Source organism: Phyllopteryx taeniolatus, chromosome 9, assembly GCF_024500385.1.
Source record: "Phyllopteryx taeniolatus isolate TA_2022b chromosome 9, UOR_Ptae_1.2, whole genome shotgun sequence".
Classification (NCBI taxonomy): Eukaryota; Metazoa; Chordata; class Actinopteri; order Syngnathiformes; family Syngnathidae; genus Phyllopteryx; species Phyllopteryx taeniolatus.
This window is the reverse complement of record NC_084510.1, coordinates 12,934,972-12,959,713: the sequence shown is the minus strand read 5'-3', so window position 1 is coordinate 12,959,713 and position 24,742 is coordinate 12,934,972. Positions and strand designations below refer to the sequence as shown.

General features: G+C 40.5%; 1 protein-coding gene and 1 long non-coding RNA gene across 3 annotated transcripts in view; one reads left to right on the top strand and one right to left on the bottom strand.

Moving 5' to 3' along the window:
- LOC133484003 (uncharacterized) overlaps nucleotides 1–5,233 on the bottom strand; it is a 13,513-nt gene extending 8,280 nt beyond the window's left edge. The window contains exons 1-2 of the long non-coding RNA XR_009790269.1: nucleotides 4,519–5,233; nucleotides 1,224–1,353 (exon numbers count right to left, since the gene is read on the bottom strand). This is a non-coding gene — a long non-coding RNA (uncharacterized LOC133484003). The remainder of the gene's footprint in view (nucleotides 1–1,223; nucleotides 1,354–4,518) is intronic.
- Nucleotides 5,170–24,742, top strand: stx18 (syntaxin 18). 2 transcript variants are annotated; one of them, XR_009790268.1, is made up of 12 exons: nucleotides 5,170–5,360; nucleotides 18,031–18,098; nucleotides 18,745–18,860; nucleotides 18,943–19,020; nucleotides 19,132–19,198; nucleotides 19,272–19,363; nucleotides 20,968–21,059; nucleotides 22,130–22,188; nucleotides 22,325–22,394; nucleotides 22,479–22,559; nucleotides 22,639–22,814; nucleotides 23,941–24,742. XR_009790268.1 is itself a non-coding variant. In XM_061786008.1 (11 exons), the coding sequence occupies exons 1-11, from the start codon at nucleotides 5,208–5,210 to the stop codon at nucleotides 22,732–22,734; spliced, it is 972 nt and encodes a 323-aa protein (XP_061641992.1). In that variant the 5' UTR covers nucleotides 5,170–5,207; the 3' UTR covers nucleotides 22,735–23,224. The 2 variants fall into 2 exon arrangements, 1 of the variants encoding a protein (XP_061641992.1); XM_061786008.1 differs by lacking the exon at nucleotides 23,941–24,742 and having other exon boundaries at nucleotides 22,639–23,224.

The following is a 24,742-nucleotide window of genomic DNA, read 5'->3' as shown; positions in this document are numbered from 1 at the left end:
GCCGATCAGCGAGTTTAAAAAAAAAACGATAACCAATCACCGATCCGATCACAAGATGGAGCTACGTGTCTATTTAAAGGATTTGTTAATTTACTATATATACTTGTGTACTCTATACTGAGTATCGTCAAAAATATTCTCTAGTCAGGTCATGTATCAGTCAGGTCAAACCAACATTACCGAAATAATGGGTGCTAACTTACTGTAATTAAATTACTTCACACATACCCAAACTTTAGAGCATGATTCGACAGAACGCCAGCATGTATACATACAACCGTTAGTGCTAGCACTGGCTTGCTAGGCTACATAACGTTTTGTTGGCTGCGTGTGAGCCGTATCGTGTTAAAAGTATGTGAACATACCTCAAGCAATCATTGAACGAACGTCTTCTCCTGAGCACCGGTGACCACAATCACCACACGTTTTTCCCCATTTTGTTCTTTTTTGACCAACACAATACATGCCCAAGCCATTGTTGTTGTCCTGGCCGTGGTAATGAGAGTATCCGGTCGCATTTGATTTGACAAAGCCCAGTGATCGGAAATGACGTCAAAAGACACGCGACAAGGCTGAAAATGAACTCGCTTTTGGATTCAACTATACTGTACACGATGGCGACGCGGAGTAAATGTCTTTTGTGGCATTGATTGGCAACACTGCCGCCTAGCGGATAGAGAGAGGACCTTTCCACACGTGTGATTTTTTTTCAACTTGAAACTGCGTTACGTTTATCTAAAAAATAAATGCACGTGCCCGCTGACCCACAAATGCACCCACAACAATTCGCAAGCAAAACCGAATATTTACAAATGATAAGTGATGATAAATGCACACACAACATTAAGAAACACGTGTAAATCACAGATATGTGTGAATGTTCGCGAATGGTTGTTTGTTTCTATGTGCCCTGCGATTGGCTGGCGACCAGTTCAGGGTGTACCCCGCCTCGCGCACGAAGATTGCTGGGATAGGCTCCAGTACACCTGCGACCCTAGTGAGGAGAAGCGGCTCAGAAAATGGATGGATGGATGAACGTGTGAATCGCGGATATATTTGTGGATTTGAAAAACGTGCAAATAATTTTGAGACATATCTCTCCCCATAAATAAAATTTCAATGGATGCCTTGCTCACGGGAAGAATTACAGTAAACCTGTAAGTCAAGGTACCACTGTATACCATATTATTAAGTAGGCCAATAAAAATATATTTACAGAACACCTGTTTTGTTGACTTTCAACCAACTCAAAGGGTTGAGAGTCTTCTTCATCTTGTTGAAGTACTGAAGGGTTCATCACAGAAATCACAATCTGGGTCAAAGCACTGAACTGATCCAGGGACAGATTATCATCTGTGAAAAGCAAGAATTATTTGTATCTTTGTACACTGAATATGGTATATGACATTTTAAATATACAGTGGAACCTCAATTTAACGGACTTATAGGTGCGGGGGGGGGGTTGTCGTTCGTTTTCAAGCCAATGGTTATATTAAAGTGCTTTTTTTGTGACCATATGCACCCATATTACTGTACAGTACAAAATTATTGTATTGTTGTAAAGCTTGAAAATGTTTTAAAAGTTTTACATTTTATCTAAACTTACCACACTGGTGTGCTTGATGGTGACATTGTTGATGTACTTATAGTTGAGTCAAGGCGGGTTGCTTTCATGAGCCACGAGGAATTAGTGCGCTCTCTCTTTCAAATCGGTTGCTATTGACAAACGGCTTGACAAAAACGGTTACTGTACCAAAAATAGCATGTTCCATACTCCAGAGACTTGTGTGTCATATTCCTATTAAAGTTAACACCGCCGCCATGCTGCTCTTTCTACGCAGAGCCCTATGTAATAATAGATAGAACACTTGCCATCATGGCCGCCACATCAACGCATGGCCTGGAAATGTTGCCAAATTCAACATGGCTGCTAAATGTCAATGCACTGCCTTTGAAGGAATGTCGCCACCTTCAACATGGCTGCCACACATGCACACGCATATCTGTTTGGTTGGATCTAGTCATACTGTATATCTGTGATGCCACAGTGAACAACAGTGGCCATTTCTGGAACTGACACTTTGCCGACTCCGGTTTAAGTGACAACTGGAAACTATTGTTGGACACATACTGCCCACACGATCCGTTACTTCCGATATCTGTTAAATCGGGGTCCGTTAAATCAAAGTTCCACTGTACAGCCATACGAAAGTGCTAAATACACTGTGTTCCAAATGCATAATTTTTATTTTGTTGTATTCATTTGTTTATTACACTCATTTCAATTACTATAAGCATTTTTGTTCATTTTCCTGTTGTCTCTGCAAGTTTTTATGAAGAAATTGTTTTTATCATTCACAATTATATTAGGTTCTACAACAGCCTAGTTTTTTTTTTTTTTAACAAAACTACCATGATTACAACAGTAATCATTTTTTTTTAAATTGTGTTCTAAATTATGCAAGTTTTTTTTTTTTTTTTTATGCAAGTTTTTTTTTTTTTTTTTTTTAAGGCTGAAGAGGATTTCAATAATAGATATTTTTAAAAGCTATTTTGACCAAAAAAGATATTTACCAACCGAGTTACATGTTAACATAGGAATGTCTCTTCAAGATCACCTTAACAACACTCTCATGCGTTAGAAATGTAATTCAGTGGATCCTTTGTGCCTGTATCTCAGAGATGTCCAAACTTCTTCTGAGGGCTACATATAGAACTGAATGATGCTAGAGCCACTTTGACATACTTTGACTTTATGAAACACGCTAAAACCAATTAATCAAGCAATTACACTGTACATTATAGTTATTTTGAGAAACTTCTGCAACACAGCTTTCTGTTAAAGATGATAAGGCAAATAGTATATTTTTTATGATTTAGGGGTGGCCCGCAGCACTGTATCCCACTAGAATAGATCCACCCCTGCCCTGAGCAGATCTCCATATTCAGAACCAAAACAAGAGTGAAATAACAATGAGTGAAGGAAAACATTTTTGCTTCTGAAATTGAATTATCTTTATTCAGGAAGCATTATAAGAGACATTTTGTTACTATTTTCTTTATAAGTTTCATTGCATATTTAGAAAATATCTATATAAAACCAATTCATTATTAGTAGTAATAGTCGTCGAACTAGACACTATTTGTACATATTGCGGGTCACTAAAATTGGTGGGCCACAAATTGCCACTGACCGGTAGTTTGGACACCCCTGCTATGTCTCATTTAAGGATGCAAGATTTGCACGCGAGAGTTGCTGTTTGGAGTTGTACTGCCATCTACCTTCTTAGATCCTTCTTTCAAGGATGCTCAACATGTTCTCATTAAGGTTGAGGTCAAGTGATGATAGCCATAGCAGCCACAGCTTCAATGGTATTTTTGCAGCATGGAATTTTGTATTGTCTTTTATGAGAATTACTTTACTGCCTAAGGCATGGTACTTCTTATACCATCGCAAGAAATGGTCAGTTAGAAACCCCACATATTTTTCATCTACCATCTCACTCCCGGCACAGTGACCGACGAGTTGGCACATCTGCCTCAACAGTTCTGAGGATCGGGGTTCAAATGCCGGCCCCGCCTGTGTGGAGTTTGCATGTACTCCCCGAGCCTGCGTGGGTTTTCTCCGGGTACTCCGGTTTCTTCCCACATCCCAAAAACATGCGTGGTAGGTTGATTGAAAACTCTAAATTGCCCATAGGTGTGAATGTGAGTGCGAATGGTTTTTTGTTTCTATGTGCCCTACGATTGGCTGGCGAACAGCTCAGGGTGTACACCGCCTCTTGCCCAAAGATAGCTGGGATAGGCTCCAGCACGCACGAGACCATAGTGAGGATAAGCGGTACAGAAAATCGATGGATGGATCGCTCACTCCCCATTATTCCAGCCTAAAATATCAAACCGCCACCTCCTTGCTGACATCACAGTCCTGTTGGGACCATTCACCAACCATCCAGAACGCCATCCATCTGGACATTACAATGTAGCAGGCATTTTGTCAGTGAAGAAAAGTGTTTGAAATGTATTTGTGAGACCACTGCAAACGTTTATGCTTGTGGTTGGGGTGTCTGAAAAACAGCTTTATCCATGACTGCAAGCCTTTGGAGGATCCTGCATCGAGAGATTCTTGGCACTCCAAGACAGTTGCTCTCTTAATTTAATGCATTTGTCAGACAGAAACTTTTCCTAACACTCCTTTATTTGAACGAAGCCGTTTGCTCTCTAAGTCACACATATTTTCTTCTAGGCAGTGCTTTTCATCAGCAGAAAGAACTGTCTTTTTTTCCCCATCACACATAAACATGATTGCTTAATAGTAATTTCCATTAATTTTCCTTTATTAGGCTCATCTGAGAAACAAATAACCCGTCTGAGATTTATACTGGTGATCCTGAAAAGACTGGACAAACAACAGAAACATAAAAACATTCCCTGAAAAATTTAAACTTGTGTTTATTTCATTTAAATCAGATATATAATTTGGAACACAGCATACAAGAGGCTCCTAATTTTACTCACCTGTACCTGTTTGCATCTTCTGTCGCTTAATCTCTTCCCTTGACTTTGCCAGGAGATTTTCCCACTTTTTGCTGCAGTCAGACACTGTTCGCTGCATCTGTGGAAAGGCTGAGTTGATGGTGTGGGTTATCTCGTCCCAGGCTTGCCTTTTATCATACAAGCCAGTGATGCACTTTCCTCTGATGACTTCTTTTCTTTCGTGGACTAGCTGAGCAAGAAGATAACACTCCTGGTCTGTCCAATTGGGTCTGCGCTTCCTGCTTGACATTGCTTCAAGTTGGAGTGGCATGATTATTTTGATATATTTTAGAATTACAGTAAATTACAGGAATGCTGCATAGAAAAGTATAAATCAGTCCAATTAAGTCGCGATTTTAACTTGATTTACTAAAGTGAAGACCTGTCACACTCTATCATTGTATCACACAGATTTACAAAATGTAAGCAACTCGAAAATTAATATACATATAGTGTATCTTCATTAGGGTATATACACCTACAGAGTCTAAAATATGATGTCCTAAACACGCTATAATTTGTAGTTATGCGGAAAACCTTGAGATGTTAAGCCTTTCAGTCCTTCCAGCTGAATGAGACCGTCGTCGCGCTGTGATTGCGTCATGTCCGGGTGACGTGTCAATTTGTTTACAGGAGCCCCATGGGTCCCCCTCCACCCGTTTGTCGCAGACATGGCTGTGGATATAACGCTACTTTTTAAAGCCTGTGTCAAAACCGTTAAAACCAGAAACAAGGCGATAGGCATAGGTTTCGATTCTACCAAAGATGAGATTTTCAAGCGGAGCAGACCCAAGTATGGCTTCTCTCCAAAGGCGAAAGAAGTGGTAAGTCTTTGCTCGAGGGAACCATGCTAGCGCTAACAAAAACTTAACCCATTAATTCGAGGTTAAAAATGTGACTCACGAAAGCGTGTCAATGTTTAACTGTGGGAATATTAGCACGCGGTGTTGCAAAACACCATTTCAAAGTGTTATCTTCGTTCCATGTGCAGGTAGTGTTGACATGCTCACATTAGCATCCTACACTGACAGTGGGCTCACTACTCATTTATTTACAGGCACACTTGGACAGTGTGATGCAAAACAAATTTTCTCCGTTTTTCTTTGTCAGTAAAGTGACCTAATCGGATATACAGTTCAACCCTAATGCAAACTCTTACCTCTGCAACCTACATATTAATTAATGGTCCAATCATGTAGAGCACAACAAAACATTTGCTATCTTTTTAAAGGCGTATTTATGAAAAAAAGTTACTGTATTGCCTGACATTTTTTAAAATCTATTTTATTAACCCTCTCAGACAATCTTCCATCCTTTTCTCTGCACCGCTTGTCCTCACAAGGTTTTTTTTTTTTGTTCCTGTTAGGCCTAATCTGTTTCGACCAGTTTTACTGATAATGGATGCTTAGCAATGTAAAAAGCTTTGCTGTCCTTTTATGTTTCTGCTAATTTACATTCCATACACATACTGCATAGATGGCATGTTTAAATCTCAATCTGATGTCAGTAATGATGTCAGATCTGTTTGTAGCTTCTGGGATTGATGAAATACCTTGTATACAGGGACAATTTTGAGACAGCTGTATTTGCATACATGAAAATCAGTCGAGTTTTGCCGTTTTGAACTCAAAATAGGCCATTTGAAGCCATGTGATTCGTATAAATCCGATTAGTTTTTCCGGGGGCCCGGGGGGGTCTGCCATTCCTGCTGCGGCCGCTGTTATCATAGGGTGTTTCGTACTCCTTGAACGCTGTCAGTTAGATCCATTCCACACATCCACCATCCACACACAGATGTAATTTCTGAATATGACTCTACGGCGGACGAATAAGCGAGCGCATCGGCCTGAGGTTCCGCCTGTGCACTCGGGACCTGCTTTGGATAAGTCACAGTCGCTTCTGCTGTTAAGAAGTAATGGTACTTTTACTCCGTTACAATGATCTAAATGTCGCTCGCTACTTTTATTTTTCAATTATTGCTTACTTATCAAGTATTTCATGCGTGACACTATGACTTCAACTTCCGCATTGGGCGCTCCAATCCAATTTAAGCGCGAGTGACATTTAAGTCTACTTAACCATTCAAACGACACAAGAAAGTCACATGACCTCACACAACGTCTTCTATTGGGCTTCCCGGGCATAGGTATTAACACTAGATAAGCCAGCTCGGCTGATCGTCGTGTCTAGGTGCGGCCATTTTGGAAAGGTCGTCATTACTATGAAAAAACGACGGCGCGCTACTCGTGTTTACATTTAGACAAACAAAAACAACAGCTTTCATGTATTGTAGTATTTGTCTGGCACTGTCTGCCCAAACATGAATATTTCAGCTCACTTATAACTTGAGAAAACACCTTGCAGTAAATTGCTGATGTAGTTTTGGCTGTGCATACACATACACACGCACGCACAAACACAGCCATATTATAATTTGCACATTCACATTTTAATTAGTTATTTTTATTTTATTGATGATCATACTGTGGTTGAAAAAAATCTGAAGAATACTCACTATTGACTCAGTACTTGAATAATTTTTTCACCGTGTACTTTTTACTCAAGTAAATTTTTGGAGGACTACTTTTTAGTTTTACTTGAGTCACATTATTTTCAAGTAATGGTACTCTTACTTGAGGACAATATTTGGTTACTCTACCTACCTCTGGATCGGACATTCTCTATTGCTACTCTTACGTTTAAGCAACATTTTTTGCTCATCAGACCATCCAGTGTCATATTTGTTGCACTGGTCTTTTGTATTTTCGCGTTGAGGCGCTGTGGGTCGTGGCCCTGGTTCCGGTCCCAGCGGAACCGCGAAGAACATCGGTGACGAGAGTTGATCAGCTAATACATCTTGTATTAATTAGGAAATGTGCCTACAATTATCTAATTAGTTTACGGATGTTAATGTTAAATGTAACGGAGCGATGATAGGGATTATGTCACAACAAAGAATGAACTAACTTCAAATTCAGAAATGGCCAATAAAAACTGAAAAATATTGTATTTAATAGTTTCCTGGAGGATGCATTTGCATTTGGGATTAGCCTTTGAGGCTGGTAATAGTGAAAAATGAAGTGAAACAGACAATGATTTTCGTCAATTCTTTTCCGGAATGAGAGTGCTTAAAGAGGAGAATGCTGTTCATGTGGCACAGCATGAAGCAGGCATCAGGTGCAGGTGGAGATAGGCCTGGCTCAAGTTGGAAGCCAAAACAAAAAAGCAAAGAAATAAGGCACATTTAATTTTAATCTTAAATTTGTACATCAACATGGACTTGAGCGGTGTAAAAAAGTTTTTCTGCGTTAAGAAAATTTACTTATTTTGCCTTATTGTACTCTTCAGAGTCTTTGGGGGCCCATGGGATCCCTCCAGACCCCCCTCCAATGTTTTTTGTTTGTTTGTTTTTTGGTCACCTTTTTCATCCCTTTGGTCTTTGTTTACATGTCTGATTTGGGATTTTTATTTTCACAAAATTCGTTAAATATCTTTAAGACAAGTTGTTGAGGTTGTACGCCAAAGATGTTTATTTTATAAATGCTATAAAATTGCCTCTCGAAAGCCTATCTGTGATATAATACTGTTCCTTTAGGTTGCTTAGTCTTGACCTGAATAATTTTTAAAATGCAAACAAATCTGTTTTTTCAGATATTCAAACGTGATTGTTTAATCTCTCAATGTGTCGTGAAGATGGTTCACAGTCTGCGATTACCAACTTTCTCCCAAGGTATTGACTGTTGAAGCTGTGTTGTTGAATCGATGTTCCTTATATTAGTAAAGGCTAAAGCGTTGTGGTTTGTTCTTGAGTGGAGTAGGCAGATCTCAACCTCACCAAGTTTGCAATGTTTGGCTGATGCCCACAGTGGTTCTTTTATGAGATACTGCTTGTCCGTGAATGTAGGTGTTTGGTTATGTCAAGTCAGATCTAGTAAAGATATCCTTTATTATCGAAATGTCGAAAGTGGGCCAGTATGTATATTTGAAGGGTCAGCCCATCAGTGAATGCGGCTGATATTAATATTGGGTCAGATTGTGTTATTGCAACATTTAACTTGCCCACATTGTCCAGCTGGGAGCTGCTTGCCGAACCCTCCTGTGAAGGCTGAATATTGAGTTTAATATTACTCTTGTTTGACACTAACTTTACTGTAGTGCAGTACAATTGAAGCTCGAAAATCCCCTGAAGTCCTACAATTTGGTATTAATTCAGAAACCCACAAATGTGTCTATTTAAATGACTTGTTCATTTACTGTATATACTTGTGTACTGTATACTGAGTATCTTCAAAAGTATTCTCTAGTCAGGTCATGTATTCTAATCAGTCAGGTCAAACCAACATTAAAAAATCATGACAGAAATAATGGGTGCTAATTTAATGTAATTAAATTACTTTATTGTAATTAGATTACTTCACGCACACCGAAACTTTAGAGCATGATTCGACACAACGCCGGCATGTTTACATACAACCGTTAGTGCTCGCACTCGCTTGCTAGGCTACGTAACGTTTTGTTGCCTGCTTGCGCGTCGTGTTGTATTACTTCAAGCAATCCTTGAATGAAACTCCTCTCCTGAGCACCAGTGACCACCACTACATGTTTTTCGCCCTTTTGTTCTTATAATACACTCTGTGCGATCCATTGTTGTGGTCGCCATGGTAACAAGTGTATCCGGTCGCATTTGAGTTGACAAGATAAATTCCAGTGATCATAAAAGACGGGATGAGGTGGTATCGGAATACAAGATTTTATTGCAGTAGTCTGACATAGTGCAATCGTGAAAGACCAAATTTGTCTTGTCGTCTGATCTAGACATTACGCGTTCTCTGTCTCAGACATGTTGTCTGTCCCACACCGCCGACATGTTTTTTAAAAAATAACTTTATTGGCAGTCAGATATTTACAGTCCTACGTCAAAAGACACGCGACAAGGCTAAAAATAAACTAGGTTTTGGATACAAATATACTTTACACGATGGCGACGCTGAGTAAATGTCTATTGCGGTCATTGATCGGATCGGTGAATTATGACATTAAAGCAGTTCAGCCGATCAGCATAAATTCTAATTATCGGCCGATACCGATCAAGATTGATGTAAAGTCTATAAGACACTTAAGGGAAAGATAACCGTTTATTAGACAGCATCACACTTTATTCACCCTATGGCTAACACTACATGGACAGACATTTGAGCAAATACTTCTGCTAGTTATAAACCCCACAATGCTTTGCGTTTTAATATATTACGGTAGTTTGAATAATACAAAATAAAACACTTTGGAAATTAAATAACAACACTGAGCTGTTCTGTAAATTATGGAATCCAGGGAAGGGAAGAGGCATAGCTCACTAGCTAACTGCACACTGTAGTGGAAGAAATGGGTCAAATAACCAACACTGAGTAATTTCCCTTCTAAAAATAGCCTCATCTTTGGATGATAAAGTCATGACTGACATCTATTTCGCTGCGCTATGCGTTTAGCTCCACATTTGGACAGTATATTTACTTATTACTGTTACATTCTGTTTACTTCTAGAAATTGCAAAAGTGGCATACAGCTATATTCTAAGTTATTATATTTATAATTATATTGTTTCCACATTTATTTGGTATTGATTTGTAGTACAGCCCACACTCAGAGGGTGGTTATGTTCTATGTCACTGGTTATTTGTTGCTGGGATAAAACAACATATTATGCTGTAATAGGGTGCAATGTCTAACTCCGACGAGCAGTGGACAGCGTTTGCTGCCTCGCGTGCTGGGCCAAAGTAGATTGGGCATTCTAAAGCGAAGAAGAGTCACACCCAATGTTTGAACAGCGGTATGACAGTGAATGTCATGAACAACTGTTATGTTTTTATGTTTTACAAATAAAATAAAAACTTCCAAAATTAAATGTGTAATGGCAGACTAAGACAAATCCTTTCTACACCATGCTACACAAACGAAAGTGGAGCAGGAAAAGGTAAACTCTGATTGGCTTTTGTCAGGCACATTTCCACCATGTTTGATCGAGTAAATATGCTCACGGCTGATCACTGTAATTGACCTGAAATCTATTAGCGCGATCATAGACTCACCTAGGCCTAATCTCAAGGCCCCACTGCATGTAGGCACTGTGTTACTGTTCAAACTGTGCAGAATGATAGAGGTTTACAATAATATTAGAAATACTGTACTTTTTAGGAATAAAACTTCTGCATGGGTTTTGATGAACACTTGGGCCTATTACTCTACTGCTTTTTAATGTTAATCATTGTGATGGTATTTGGAGAGTATGTTTTTTAGGGTGTACTAAGAAAGTAAAAAAAGGATTTAGAACCACTGCTCGAGAGTTGAACATACATGCTTTAACTTATCAAAATGAAGGCAAACTGGTTGCTTTTACATTCTACAGTGGTTCACTTATTTTTATACTTTCACTATGAGTTTAGAAAGTAACTTTAAATTAAAATGTTTTTATTCTGTGTGATACATCTTTTTATTTTAATAAATTAGGCTTAGTCTTTCCCATCGACTGTAAAACATGACAGAAAATGGAACGTCGCCATGAGCGAGTTCGGGAACCTTGACAAAAAACATTTCTGTTGTGTGTACCAATGAAGTTCAGGCATATATCAATGGTTGGCAAAGGGCGATTGGCATTTTCCAACAAAAAAGACTTTTGTCTATGTCATGAGGGTTGCTTATACAGCAAGGAGTTCTTTGCCTAACATGAGCTCCATGAAAACAAACCTCTTCAAAGGCGCCTTGAAGAAGCACTTTACATTTCCCTCAGGGAGTCTGGACTTTAAGTTGTGCCTGATCTCAACCATCAAACATGAGCCCACTCACCTCAGTCCTGCACAACCAAGTTTCTGTTATGTTATGTTACATTGGTATTAGAAATGGTGGTTTAATAAAAGCAGCGGTGCTGATTCAAAGAAACCCTACTCTATCCTGTGGTGCGGGTCTCCTGCTCTCTTCCCCCCCTATTGCTGTTTCACTCACATTGCACATATCATCTCCAACCATCTCAGTGGAGAAATTTAAATTGCCAGTTAGGAATGTCCTGACTGCTTAGGGTTGTATTGCGGTTTTCTCCCACGTCTGACATGGCCAAGCATTTTTCTTTGTGTGCGAGTCCTCTCTTCACATGCACGATTCCATAAACATACTGGAATAACATTTGCTTTCTGCTCTCGAACAATTTCTTGGGGAAAGCCGATCCTCCCAAGAGCCAGTGATTAAAGGTGGAAGATCAAAACTGAAAAAATATTAAATTAGGTCCCCGGCAACAATGTTGACGGCCGGCACCTAATGTGCAACAGATGTGGGTGCCCTTTCTAGACATGCAGAATGCTCTTTGCAGCTTCACAAAAATAGAGAGAACATATTGCATTTGACAGATGCGTAGCACATTCTCGACTAAAATCCAGCTCATTTAAAAAGAAATCGTAACTAAACAGCATTCCAACCTAGACGAGATAGACTGCATTAGAGTGTGGTCAGGGGAATCTTTCCCCTCAAAGAGGTCGCTTGAGGGCACTGTGATCTTCATTTCACTGTTCACCTTGTCCCTCTCCACAGCATGCTTCCCTTCTCAAGTTTAAATGGTGGAGGTCACTCTGAAATTGTTAAATTGTGTGGAGGGAGTGGTGCCTGATTCCCTGCTGTGCCTTTAATATCGGCATTCCAAAACTGGCTCCTCCAGCACTCTTTGACAGCTTTCAAAAGTGTGGCCTTCTGTGTAGCACTGTCGTCATACTGGGAGAGTTTGCTTATAATTTCATATAGTCTATACATTTAGGAGATTTTTAAATGAGAGTTTGGCTTACTTAATGTCTAATTTACCAATTTTAGTCCTTAACAATGTGTGATGTTAGCTGTACTAAGATTTTTTTTCTATAGTGAGGATAAGCAGAACAGAAAATGGATGGAACTGAACGGTTTAAGGCAAACCCTACAGCTCTCTGCTCTTGTCTTTCTCGTTCTTTGGCCATTTTTATCTGGGTGTTCTTTCTCTGAATCAGTTCTTGGGACTGTGTACTTATATTAAAAGGTCTTTACAGTACTGGTAATGCTTTCTCACATTCTCCTTATCATGCCAAGACATATTTTACTTAAGAAAAATCTAATGGCACAGCACCAACAAAAGTCACAAAAAGTGTATATACTGAAATAATGATATCTCGTCTAAATGTACTCACACATTTACGTACTCTGTGTGAAATCTGGGCCTGTTTAGTCAAACACAAAGCTGATAGGTACTCAGAGAAAGCCGTGGCTTATTCTCTTGTATGAATGGCCACAGGACAAACAGGATGAACAAAGTTGCATTATTTCTAGTAAATACATAGGTTTTGGACGAATTAAGTGACATTAGATCATTTACCCCAGCATACCTAATGATCTCTCAGATCACACTAATGTGTGTGGGCATCACTGTCTTTAAATTCTAAGTGACAAGCCACAAATAGGAGAAAAGCTTCACTTGAATGATGTAACATATTGTAATGTAGATTCATTTGCTCCATTCATGCAGGACTGTTGTGCTTCCTGTCAAATTAGTAGCTTTGTATTGCAGTTTTATCAGCATTATTCTTCAATCTGGATATGAACAAGGCTAAAAACATTAGCCATTTGACCCGCCTTTCTTCCTGTAAGTGTGTCGCATTGAAGATGACTTCACAGAAGCTTCATATAGTGTCACTATGACAACCAGATTCACGGAGGGGAATGCAATGTGCCCTGGAAAACGAGAAGAGCTTAATCTATAGGCTGCTGAAAAAAGAAAGGCCAAACTCCCATGGGAGATTTACATGAGCTTCAAAATAAAATCAACATGTCTTCACTGTTAAGGTCTCCTTCTGCATCAGACCTGCATAATTAAATCCACCATAGCATGGCGTCAGTATAAATAGCCTTGAGGATTTAAACTGAATCAAGTTAGTCATCATCTAATTCTGTCAGTTACCTGGATTTAACAAAACAAAAGAGACATTCAACCCATTTGGAAAAATCTGCTAACTAAGCCCTTTCTCTTGTCTTGCTCATAATAATCCCTCCTGATGGTTTGTTTGGGCTCAGTCAGGGCTGCAGGCCCAACGAGAAAGTGAGGAGGTAAACTGGGGGTCTTTGGTGATGGAGAGATTAGATTTAGCCCGGCAGACTGTCTCCTCCTCATTTAGTCACAAGCTGTCTCACATACATGCACACACACCGAAGCAGTAGCGCAAACACATAGTGTTGCATGTTCATCCACACACATGCAGTCCTATGCACAAGGCCACCTCCTTCCTCATTGTTGAGGAATTACTTGCTCTTTATGGTCTTAAATTACAAGAGCAATTGATCCCTCTGACCCCCTGCAAGCCCTTGAGTTTGTGCTGAGAATCCGAGCTCCAATGTATACACACTGGAGACAGCTCAACCCCCAGAGCAGCACTCTTGACACACCCCAGTGTGCCCCTTTCACACACACACACACACACACACACCCACACACACACCACCACCACGCCTGTCTGGCATTTTCATTTCATTCAAGATCTTGGATTGAGCACTACCTGCTGGCTAAAAGGTGGATTACAACGTGTACATTTATCAAATACTCACATTACAACTCAGTACAAACGCTGAGGTTCCGGAACACTAGTCCAAAATTATCTGTTCTAGATTCAGAGTGGAATCAAGTGTTAGTGTGATGACTGCATTTGCTTTTCTCTTTCTTATCATTCAAAGTTGTCGCTCAAACCTAAAAAGAAGTTAATCACTGGAAAATATGAAATCAAAACACTCAGCCTTAACTTTATCAAGTCAAAATGGGCATGGTTCATGCTGGAAAAGGTATTTAGACCCCTGCTAGAGCCTTTCAGTTTTGAATGTCAGTCATCTTCACATAAATTCCTGTATATTCTCATTCACCCTTAAGGCGTCTTTATTATGAGGCGCCGTTAGGGACATTATTCAGGATTACCTCTCACACTTACTATATAAATGCTTTCACACACACACAAACTACTGAAAGGCTCTCATGCGCACGAGTCTTACTTCCATGAAGACTACTCAAACACTCTCATTAACACTACTCAAAGGCATTCATGCGAGCACATCAGTCACATTCTCGCACACGTCACTGGCATTCACGAGTTCATGTCAATCATGCTCATGCACACGTCAATTATGCTCACATGTGAATAGTGTAAACCTTTTATTAGGTAGTTCAATTCAAAAAGTGAAATTATAGAGATTGCACTGCACACACTCAAGAGTGAAGTATTTCATGTTTAAAATATGTATTATTTTGATGATTATAGCACATAGCAAATTAAAAAAATTCCCCATATTGAGAAACTAAAATATAACGTCAAACAAAATACTGAATTAATTCAAGAAATAAAGTGATTTTTAACGTAGAAATTAGGCTAGAATTTTAACTCTAAAAAGTACTTCATGCTGTGATGACGTACTCCGTGTTCCCCTCGTTTCTACATACCACCTACGCCGCCGCCTTCTTGGTCGATTTTGCTGTATAATTAAACGTATCAGCTGGTCATCTCGGTCCATTTGTTCTAGCAGACACTGTTCCACGGTCGCCATTGTTGTTGCTTTGTTCCTTGTTCCGGGAAGGAAAGTCAAAACGGCTACCGGAAATTGCCATAAAATGCAGCGGAAACTCCACCCTGTGGTGCCCTAGCCAATACCAGCCGTAGCGACACCCCCGGCCCAGAGGAGAACTGCAGCGCACTTTCAAAACAGCCCACGTGGGTTGTATTCAAGTATAAAGGCAAACTGCGCGGGGGATAGCCGCAGGGACTTCAGCACCGTCACAGCCCGTGCGAGTATAAAGAAGCCTTTAGTTGAAGTTGGACCAGAGGCACTTCTAAGATCAGAGGTTTAGGGGTGCTGGGATTCTTTTCTAGGGGTGCTGCAGCACCCCTAGAAATGGGCTAGAAACGCCTATGCCAGTCAGTTAGCTATGTCGTAGCACCCTGGCTTTAACATTATCACATGTACATGACAACTATCAATCCAATTCAAGCAGAGGACAGTGATACTGTCTGACCGCCTGAGTCGCTTCTTAGCTACAAAAAAAAAAAAAACATCAGTTAAGTCCTAGCTAACAACATAAACAGCGACAAATAAATGCAGCAAAAAGAAGGACTGGTAATGATAATAGTGTGTTGATATTAGGTGATTGAAATAATAAATATGATACATATCCTGGTTTAAGCCGGGCACTATTGGTAAAGCAGTCCATTTTTGAGGCAATGGGGGCCTGTGTTTTTGTAGTTAAAATATGACATGAAAAACCATTACTGTGGTTTTACACTTCTCTAGATTGTTTAAAAATGACATAGTTTAATAATAAAATATTACAATTGTGGGGGATCTCTCAAATATTAGGGGTGCTGGGATTCATTATAGGAGTGCATTAGCACTCCCAAAAATGGGCTACAAATGCCCACGGGCTAGACCTTGTTTTAAATATGCCAAAGCCAAAAGCAAATTGCACGTAATTTATTTGATGCTTGCTGAGCTATTATCTCATGACGTGTCTTCTGTATATATTATGTATGGCGGCGGTTTGAACTAGAGAGCTATAGTTTTCCGGAATATTGTCGTCAAATTCCTATAATAGAAGGACTTCAAGGACATTTGACTTCAGCGGTTCCACTGAACAGAAAAGTAAGAGCCATTGGGAGAAAACAAAAAATATCATCGAATGCCGAGATCAGACTAAACAAATGTAGCCTAATTTGGACCCAACAGAAACATCACAGACAAACGTTCACTGTCATGGCCGATCATTTGCGTTGGGTGTCCCCCATCAAGCGACGTTACCGGCTGTAGTGTGACAATGATTGCCGATCTGGCGTCGAGGACGCCCTACGACCACGATGCAGAAAGTCTGACATGTCAGCATTTGTTTGTTTTATTGCATAGTGTGACATGTCCGACATGGTCCCACGATTGTGCCTAGAGATTGACTAATAGTATGACTGAGCGGCCAAACACCCGTGTCTCCACGACCCGCACACTCTCCCTCTCTTTTCTGCCGAGTGCGGATGCAGGGAGCGCCGGTACCGGGAGCGCGCGCCTTGTGCTTGTCGTTCCTGCGGAGCCAAGCTTCGGTTAACCTCGTGGTTCCCACACTTGTGTCCCGCATCCCCGTGAACTGTTTGGCTGCTGCCTGGGCTCTTTCTTCTGGTCGTGCCTCCTGAAAGATCTGTGCCGTCGGACCGTGCTCTCGGTGACAGCACGTGATGATCGGGCGGGGTCTGGTCGGTGTCATACATGTAGTGTGGCAACTCGTCCGGTCCAAGACACAGAATAAATTTAGGACACCGTGTCTTGTAATCTGACATTGCAACCATCACGCACGACAAGAAAAGTCGTGTCGTCTGACCTCGGCATAAGAGACTTTTGTTCTATTTAGTAACTAAAAATGACTGAGGCCAAAGAGCTTTCCTGATTTGTAAATACCAATTTTAGCATCACGTCTGGTTTTCTCTATGTTTAGAAAATTTTTGGACCAAAAGACTAATTGAGCTCACCCTTTAATAGGCCCTCCAAGTTTAACAGGTCCAAACAACAATTAACTCCTGACCCCAAATAATTGTATTATTACAAGGGTCGGCTTCTCTGGGTTAGCGGGCAACGTCGCACAACCAAGAAAAGAAAATCTATGTCTCCAACAAATTGCTAAGCCAAGTAAATTCTGACACCTTTTTTTTCCCTCCGCATTTGCAGAGTCTGCTCAAATAAAACTTCACTTCAGGTCTCTGTGATGGTAGAATGGATGTTTAGAGATATTATTAGACAGCTGGTGCCAGATTACTGCTTACAGACAGTTAGGCAATTAGGTAATTGGTGTTGTTAGAGTGGAAAGGTTGAAGGCTGAAAACATTATGCTATCATAATAATCTCCCACGCTCATGGACTCCCGTCACAGTCAAAGCCATTGTGTCATTTTTCAATCCTTAGCTTGTCCGAGTTCTGTCTTCTGCGGAGTCCAACAGAGCCAGCTGTGTGAGGGTCTGCACACCCAGCAGAACTCTGTGGACAGGGAAGCAAATGGGTATTTTTTAATATTTGACTGAATTACAGGGGCAAATATTGAATTGAATCATGTTTCCTTTGGTTTCCCTGTGCACATATACACTCAGCGATAAATAGAAACACATCCTGAATTTAAAGCTTATTTGCAATCACTCTGTCAGTGCTCTGTGTGCAGTAGCTCACCTTTTTATTTATAAGAGCTTCTTGACGGGGAAATGGAAAGTTAAAATTTAGTGCGTCCCACATGCTGATGAATTGTCAAAGGTAAATATTGTGAATTCACGGCCACGGATGGACGTTGGTCACCTGTCATTTTCAATAAGATCAAGATTAGACATTTTAGTCTTGCTCTGCCCAAAAGTAAGAAATGTGCTTATGGTAATTTGATGGTGTGACATGCTTAGAATGACACGGAGTTATGTTTTTCTCACTGTATTTTCCTAGATCATTAACATCACCAAGCTGAAAGACTTTTTACTACAACACAGGAAGGATTATGTGAGTGCGGGAAGGTAAGCCTCAGCCACCAACTGTAGCTAATGTCACAAAATGTGACAGAGAATGATTTGATGCAAGTGTCAAATGCATGTATGCGTCTGGTTAGCCCTAGCCGGCAGTGTGGTCTTTAACTGCAGTCTCCAGTCTAGTGCTCTGCAATAATTGAAGTGCAACCATGCAGAGAAAGATTAACGTCCCAGAAAAACAGTAGGACTTCCTCTCAACAAGTCTGGACCACAACACATTAACTAACATCAAGATGTCTGTAGTTCGGTGGAGCCTGATTTTCAAACTCGGTGGGAAAAAACATCAAGAATCCATTTCTGTGTGCGCAGCCAGGTGTCATCTACGTTCACTGTTCCTGCAATCTGATTTTCTGCTTCCTTCTTACTCTGCCACTTTGACTCTATTTTTACTAGAATCTTTTTTATTTGGCTCCCTTGACCTTCCTTTGATCAAAAGGTGAAAAGAGCTATGTCTTCCATTCATCCTGTCAGATATTTTCAGAATAGACATAATCAGAATGCTGTAAAAACTAAACAAATGATTGGTAACTGCCTTGTATATATCTTAGTTTGCACAGAAGTTCAGCTTCATCTGAACTTCCCCTTACGTTTTTACAATTCACGGTATTGATGATTGTTGTCATGTATTTTACAGTCTCATCTCATCAGATCTCACCCGCATGACGGACAGCGAACGTGATCAGATTGACCAGGATGCCCAAATCTTCATGAGGACATGTTCCGAGGCCATCAAACAACTACGCACTGCAGGTGTGTAGCATATGCAGTGATTTGAGATTTGGGATCATCTAAGTTACATTTTTACATTACAGTGTATTTGTATGTTTTCTAGCTGAGAAGCAGGTCACATCAGCCCAGACTAAAGAGCACAGGGGCGCGGTCTTGGACCTCATTGAAATGTACTTGAAAGGTGAGTTGATGCAACGGAAAATGGGATGTTAGCTGCTCCATAACAAAGGACTGTATGGCGATTAAAATGTGTCTACTGGCCTGAATGTGCATGTTTGGAATGCTTTAAAAGGAGTATGTAAGCTGTACTCAGAGCAGAGGGCCATTAGAGTCAAGAGGATGGTGGACAAGAAGAGACTGTGAGTATGTGTTTCTGTTGTTGTGACTTATCCTCCTTTCCTGATTGTAAAGATGTGAGGCTCTTGATTTCAGGTCAAGACTGGGATCTGATCAGCACAGTCGTGTCGAGAAAATAGTGAATGAGGAGCCCAAGGAGGAAAAGACAGTGAAGGAGGAAAGCTCTGGTATGTTCGTAAATTCAGTTTATTTGATGTCTGCATGCTATTTATTATATTTGTCTTTTTTATCACACTGAGAGTTGAATTTCCGCTGAGTGATTTATGATCGCCTTGTTTTTGGAATTGCTAATTCACCATGAGGAGGTTCAAAGTAAATGTGAATCTTAAGACTGAAAGAGTTACATTTGAATTTTGTTTGACAAAGTCTAATTTACCCATACGGTTTTAAAGGGGATATATTATGATGCTTTTTTTTCCAGGTGTCTTAATAAAAGTCAAGATACACATACACACAGAACAGAGAATTACAGCACACTTAGGGCACGCTGGTTGAAATGGTTTGGTTTTGGTGGGATGATCTGTTTCATACAAACGAACCACAGCTCAACCTGCACCCCTGAGCCAGTGGTCTTTCGCTACCATGTAAAATGTGAGCGGAGCTTGGGCGATGTGGCTAAGCGAGTTACTTGCCAAACAGTCCATTTTCTGAAGAGAAAAGCGAACCCCTATAAAAGAAATTTTTATCACCAAGCCGCTGAATTACATTTGTCAATTAGTCTGCGTCTCTGTGCATGTGGCAACCCCCCCTGTCCCGGTTATCAGACGCGAACGCAGATAATGCTGTGCTAACACTGCAGCGCTGCTAAACGTTTGGATTTGACACGACAGTGCTTCTGTGTTGTCCGGCGGCCGGACTCCAGTTGCCACTTCTAAGTGGCTGACCTTCCCCCAGCTTAGCAGTATTATGTAAATTAGCCTATTTTAAAATAGGCAGCTTTAGCAGATATACTCGATTGTTCAATTTCACACGTGATGGTTGGGCATGCGCTCCAAAGACCCAAACTATTTGTATAAAAGTAAATCAAATTTTCCACAATATGTGAGCTTTAATGCATGCAATTTGTTTTCACCCCAAATAATGATGTACCTAGAAAAACATGTTCTTCTACAGGCAACTAAGGCTATGTTCAGTGCAGGTCTATTCAGATTAGTTTTTTATTTGTTTTCCCCCAATGTGACGTATCTTGAGTTTTTCATGTCAATGGGAGCAGTACAGTTCAGATTTTTTTTCATTGCCGACCCAGGCCTCTTCCATATGTGGATATAAATCAGATATTTCTCCAAAGCAAGTGCAATATGGACGCTCACGGCGCAGTCATCTGACTTCAATGTCATCAAAAGGCGACCGATGTCAAGATTATTTGACAAAACAGACAGCAAACAGCAGACAAAGGAGTAGAAAACAGTCATTTCCAAGAAGAAGATGTTTTACAACTGATAAATATAAGAAAATGTTGGCTCCAGTTGTACAAAATCCTCGATATTGCCACAAATGCATCATGACCAGACCTCCACGAGGGGCCACATTTACTTTCGTATACATGCTGCCTCGCAGTTGTGCGCAAGCGTGTGACATCACAGACTCATTCCGGCCACAGTTCAAGTCGCATTTGTTATTGTAATGTTAACAAGTAAACAAGTACTTCGACTTGAACAAAACATCCTAAATGGGATCATGCCCTGCAGTGTGAATGTAGCCTAAGGCGCACTGTAATGAAATAAACTGTTTATGGATTCACGGTCACTTAGTAAATCTTTGTGTGATTTAGACAAGAGTGCAACAGAGGTGTTGGACCAAAGCATCAACCTGTGGGAGGAAGGCAAAGTGGAGGACGAGCTCTCTCCTGAGGAGATCCAAATGGTTTGTGGCACTGGAAACTTCATTGTGTCCCACCAGAATACTAATCCGGTATATGCGCAGCCTACTTCCGCATTTGACAACACGGGTAAAAACACTTCCTCCTCACTCGGGTGAATGGCGAAGGGGACCGTTTCAAAGTACACACAGGAACTTTCAAAGTCTACAATGTCTTTTTTTTAAACACCAGCTCTCATCGCAGAGCCACCAAAATAACTATAGCCGATGTTTATGCTTTGTTTGTGTTTCCATATATCATATTTGTATAAATTAATTATATACATGTATTTAACTTTTGCCCGAAGACACCAGCCATAAACAAAACAAAATTTTAGCAAGTTCGGCTTCAAACTACCATGTCATCAATCCTAGTTATGCTCCATAGCGCAGCTTGTACACGAAGTCAGCCGTCCCATTTTCCACATTGGTCACGTGACGTTCCGCATATAGCGGATTGGCAATGCAGTTTTTCACCACTGTTATCTTTTGTGTGCTGAACACAAAAATGTTACAGTTGTATTTGGAACTCAACGTGTGAAGAACATGGCATCGTCTGACATGGTTAGAAGTTTATTAGATGTTATGTCAAAGGCTTGAAGTGTTGGACGTTGCATGTTGCATGCGTCTACCTCGCACGCAGTTTCTGGGTTTCAGTCTCAGCTCGGGCCTTTCCGTGTGGAGTTTGGATGCTCTCCCTGTGCCTGCGTGGGTTTTCTCCAGATACTCTGGCTACCTCCCACATTCCAAAATCATGCATTTTATGTTAACGTAAGACTTTTCAGGAGGTGTGACTGTGAGTGTGTATGGTTGTGTGTCTATATATGTCCTGCAAGTAGCTGGCGACCAGTCCAGGGTGTACCCCGCCTCTCGCCCAGTCAGCTTGTCAAGCTCCAGTTCACTGTTTACCCTGAACAGGATAAGTGGTAACAATTGATAGATGGATAGCTTGAAGGGTTAATGAAACCATAATTTACCTTACCGGTGGGATACATTGTGGTTGTCTATTTTGCATTATTTATGTGTTGCAGCATGCAGGACTAAGTCCTGAGTGATTGTCATTTGTATCTGTGCAGTTTGAGCAAGAAAATCAGAGGCTGATCAGTGAAATGAGCAACCTAGTAGATGAAGTGAGGTGAGTCACCAGTGGTCAGCTATTGTTACCGCTTAAAAATGATTTCATTGTCCAACTATGTATTAGAGAATTCCATAAAGAACACTCGAGGAACCATTTTCTAATTGTGTATTTAACTCTTGCTTCCTTCCACCAGGCAAATTGAGGGGAAGGTGGTAGAAATCTCAAGGCTGCAGGAAATCTTTTCTGAGAAAGTCCTCCAACAAGTAAGCTACAGCTCCTACTGGTGTCAACATGAGAGTTTGTATTTATTTTATTACTAACACGTCGCTCCTCACTTGTCATGGCAGGAGACTGAAATTGATAACATTCATCAGTTGGTGGTTGGCGCTACAGAGAATGTGAAAGAAGGCAATGAGGATATACGGGAGGTGAGGTTCAGAAACACAACACGTGCTTCATATGTTTGTAGTTTCTGGTATAAAAAGTCACTCTTGTTTTTGTCACAAGGCGATCAAAAACAATGCTGGCTTCCGTGTATGGATTCTCTTCTTCCTGGTGATGTGCTCTTTCTCACTGCTCTTCCTGGATTGGTATGACAGCTAACAAGCCCACCACCATGGACCATGGCAGGTTGTCCAGCACAGTCACATTGTGATGAAGAAGTGATGACAACAATGGACTGAGTTAGTAGATTTATTGTGTTGGACTTTAAAGACACCAGACTGTTAAGAGTCTTGTGGCCTCTTCACCAGAATTATTTATCTGCTTAACATAAGTTAAAGGCAGCCTCTGTGGATGGAGCCACACTTGGATTGAGCACTATGTCCGCTTTTCGGATGGCGTTATGGTCTTGGGAAGCAAGCGATTTATAAAAGGCAAACGTCATTGACTGATAAAACAGGCCTATGATCCTTTTTAACAATCTTAATGTACCTGAAGGTTCCCCTTAGACTCGAATTGCATCGGCTTTGCAATCTTGTTTTTGTTATAACATAACAATCGTGTATCCATAAATCCAACTCCACTGTCAGACTGGGAATGTTTTGGCTTCAGCACCAGAATGTGTGCCCATTAAAGCAACTCATCGCTCACAGTGTCATCTCAGAGGTTTCAATGGCATTTTCTACCATTGTTCTTGACTTCTTGACTTGTAATTTGATGACAGTTTTTTTTTTTTTTTTTTTTTTTTAATATGTCAGGTTTTCAGACAAGATTGAGAGCAGCAAATCGACAAGGCCTGTTTTGGTTAGTGTTTGCTGAAGGTGATGAGTCCATCAGCTGTATTAATTATACATAGTATTCCTCATCTATTGGGATACAGATCTATAGAGCTCTACACGTTTCCCCTGCTAATCACGGGGGACAGAGACCGAGACCTGGAGGTGCCACAAGATGGCAGAAAAAGCACTTAATTGACTTCAAAATAGTTCCTTTGCACCAACACGGTGCCAAATTAATACTTTGTTTTGGCCTGACAATAAAAGCAGCAAATAGGAGAGTTTTTTCACAAATAGCTGAGACCAAGTCAAAACAAATGCAGCTAATGGGTGAATTTACAGATGTCGAACCACACATACAGTATCTTATGCCCTGATGTTGTGTACATTGTGTATATTATATTACGTACTAATACAAACTCCCAATTCCAATGAAGTTGGGATGTTGTGTAAAACGTAAATGAAAACAGAATATTTGCAAATTCTTTTCAACCTTTTATTTGATTGAGCACACTACAAAGACAAGATATTTGTTCAAGCTGATGACTGTCATTTTTTTATTTTTTTTTGCAAATATTCTTTCATTTTGAAGTTGATGCCTGCAACATGGTCCAAAGAAAGCTGGGACATGGGCAACGAAAGACTGGGAAAATAGAGAAATGCTCAAAAAACACCTGTTGGGAACATTCCACTTGTGAAAAGGTTCATTGGAATTAATTGGTGAGTATCGTGATTCGGTATAAAAGGAGCATCTCTGAAAGGCTCAGTTGTTCACAAGCAAGGACGGGGCGAAGTTCACCACTTCGTGAACAACTGCATGAGCACATAGTCTTAGTTTAGGAACAATGTTTCTCAACGTTCAATTGCAAGGAATGTAGAGATTTCATCATCTACGGTCCATAATATCAAAAGATTCAGACAATCTGGAGAAATCTGCACATACAGGGCAAGGCCGAGAACCAACATTGAATCCCCGTGCTCTTTGATCCCTCAGGCAGCACTGCATTGTGTAAAGGATATGCCACGTGGGCTCAGAAACACTTCAGAAAACCATTCTCACTTAACACAGTTTGTTGTTATAGCTACAAACGCAAGTTAACACGCTACCATGAAAAGCGGAAGCCATATTCTGTCAACACCACCAGCAGTCCAGACATGTCTCACATTGAAAATGCAAACTATGACAATGGAGACCCCGGACTGTTGAGCAACTGAAGTTGTACATCAAGCAAGAATGACAAAGATTTCCACCTGCAAAGCTTCAACAATTGCCGTAAATGTTAAGTGCCTGTTTAAATGTATTTGTATTATGCGTTGAAAGGACCCCCTTGAAAATGACATGATGCATCTCAAGGGACTATCCTTGAAATAAATGAACTCAAAACACTGTGTCA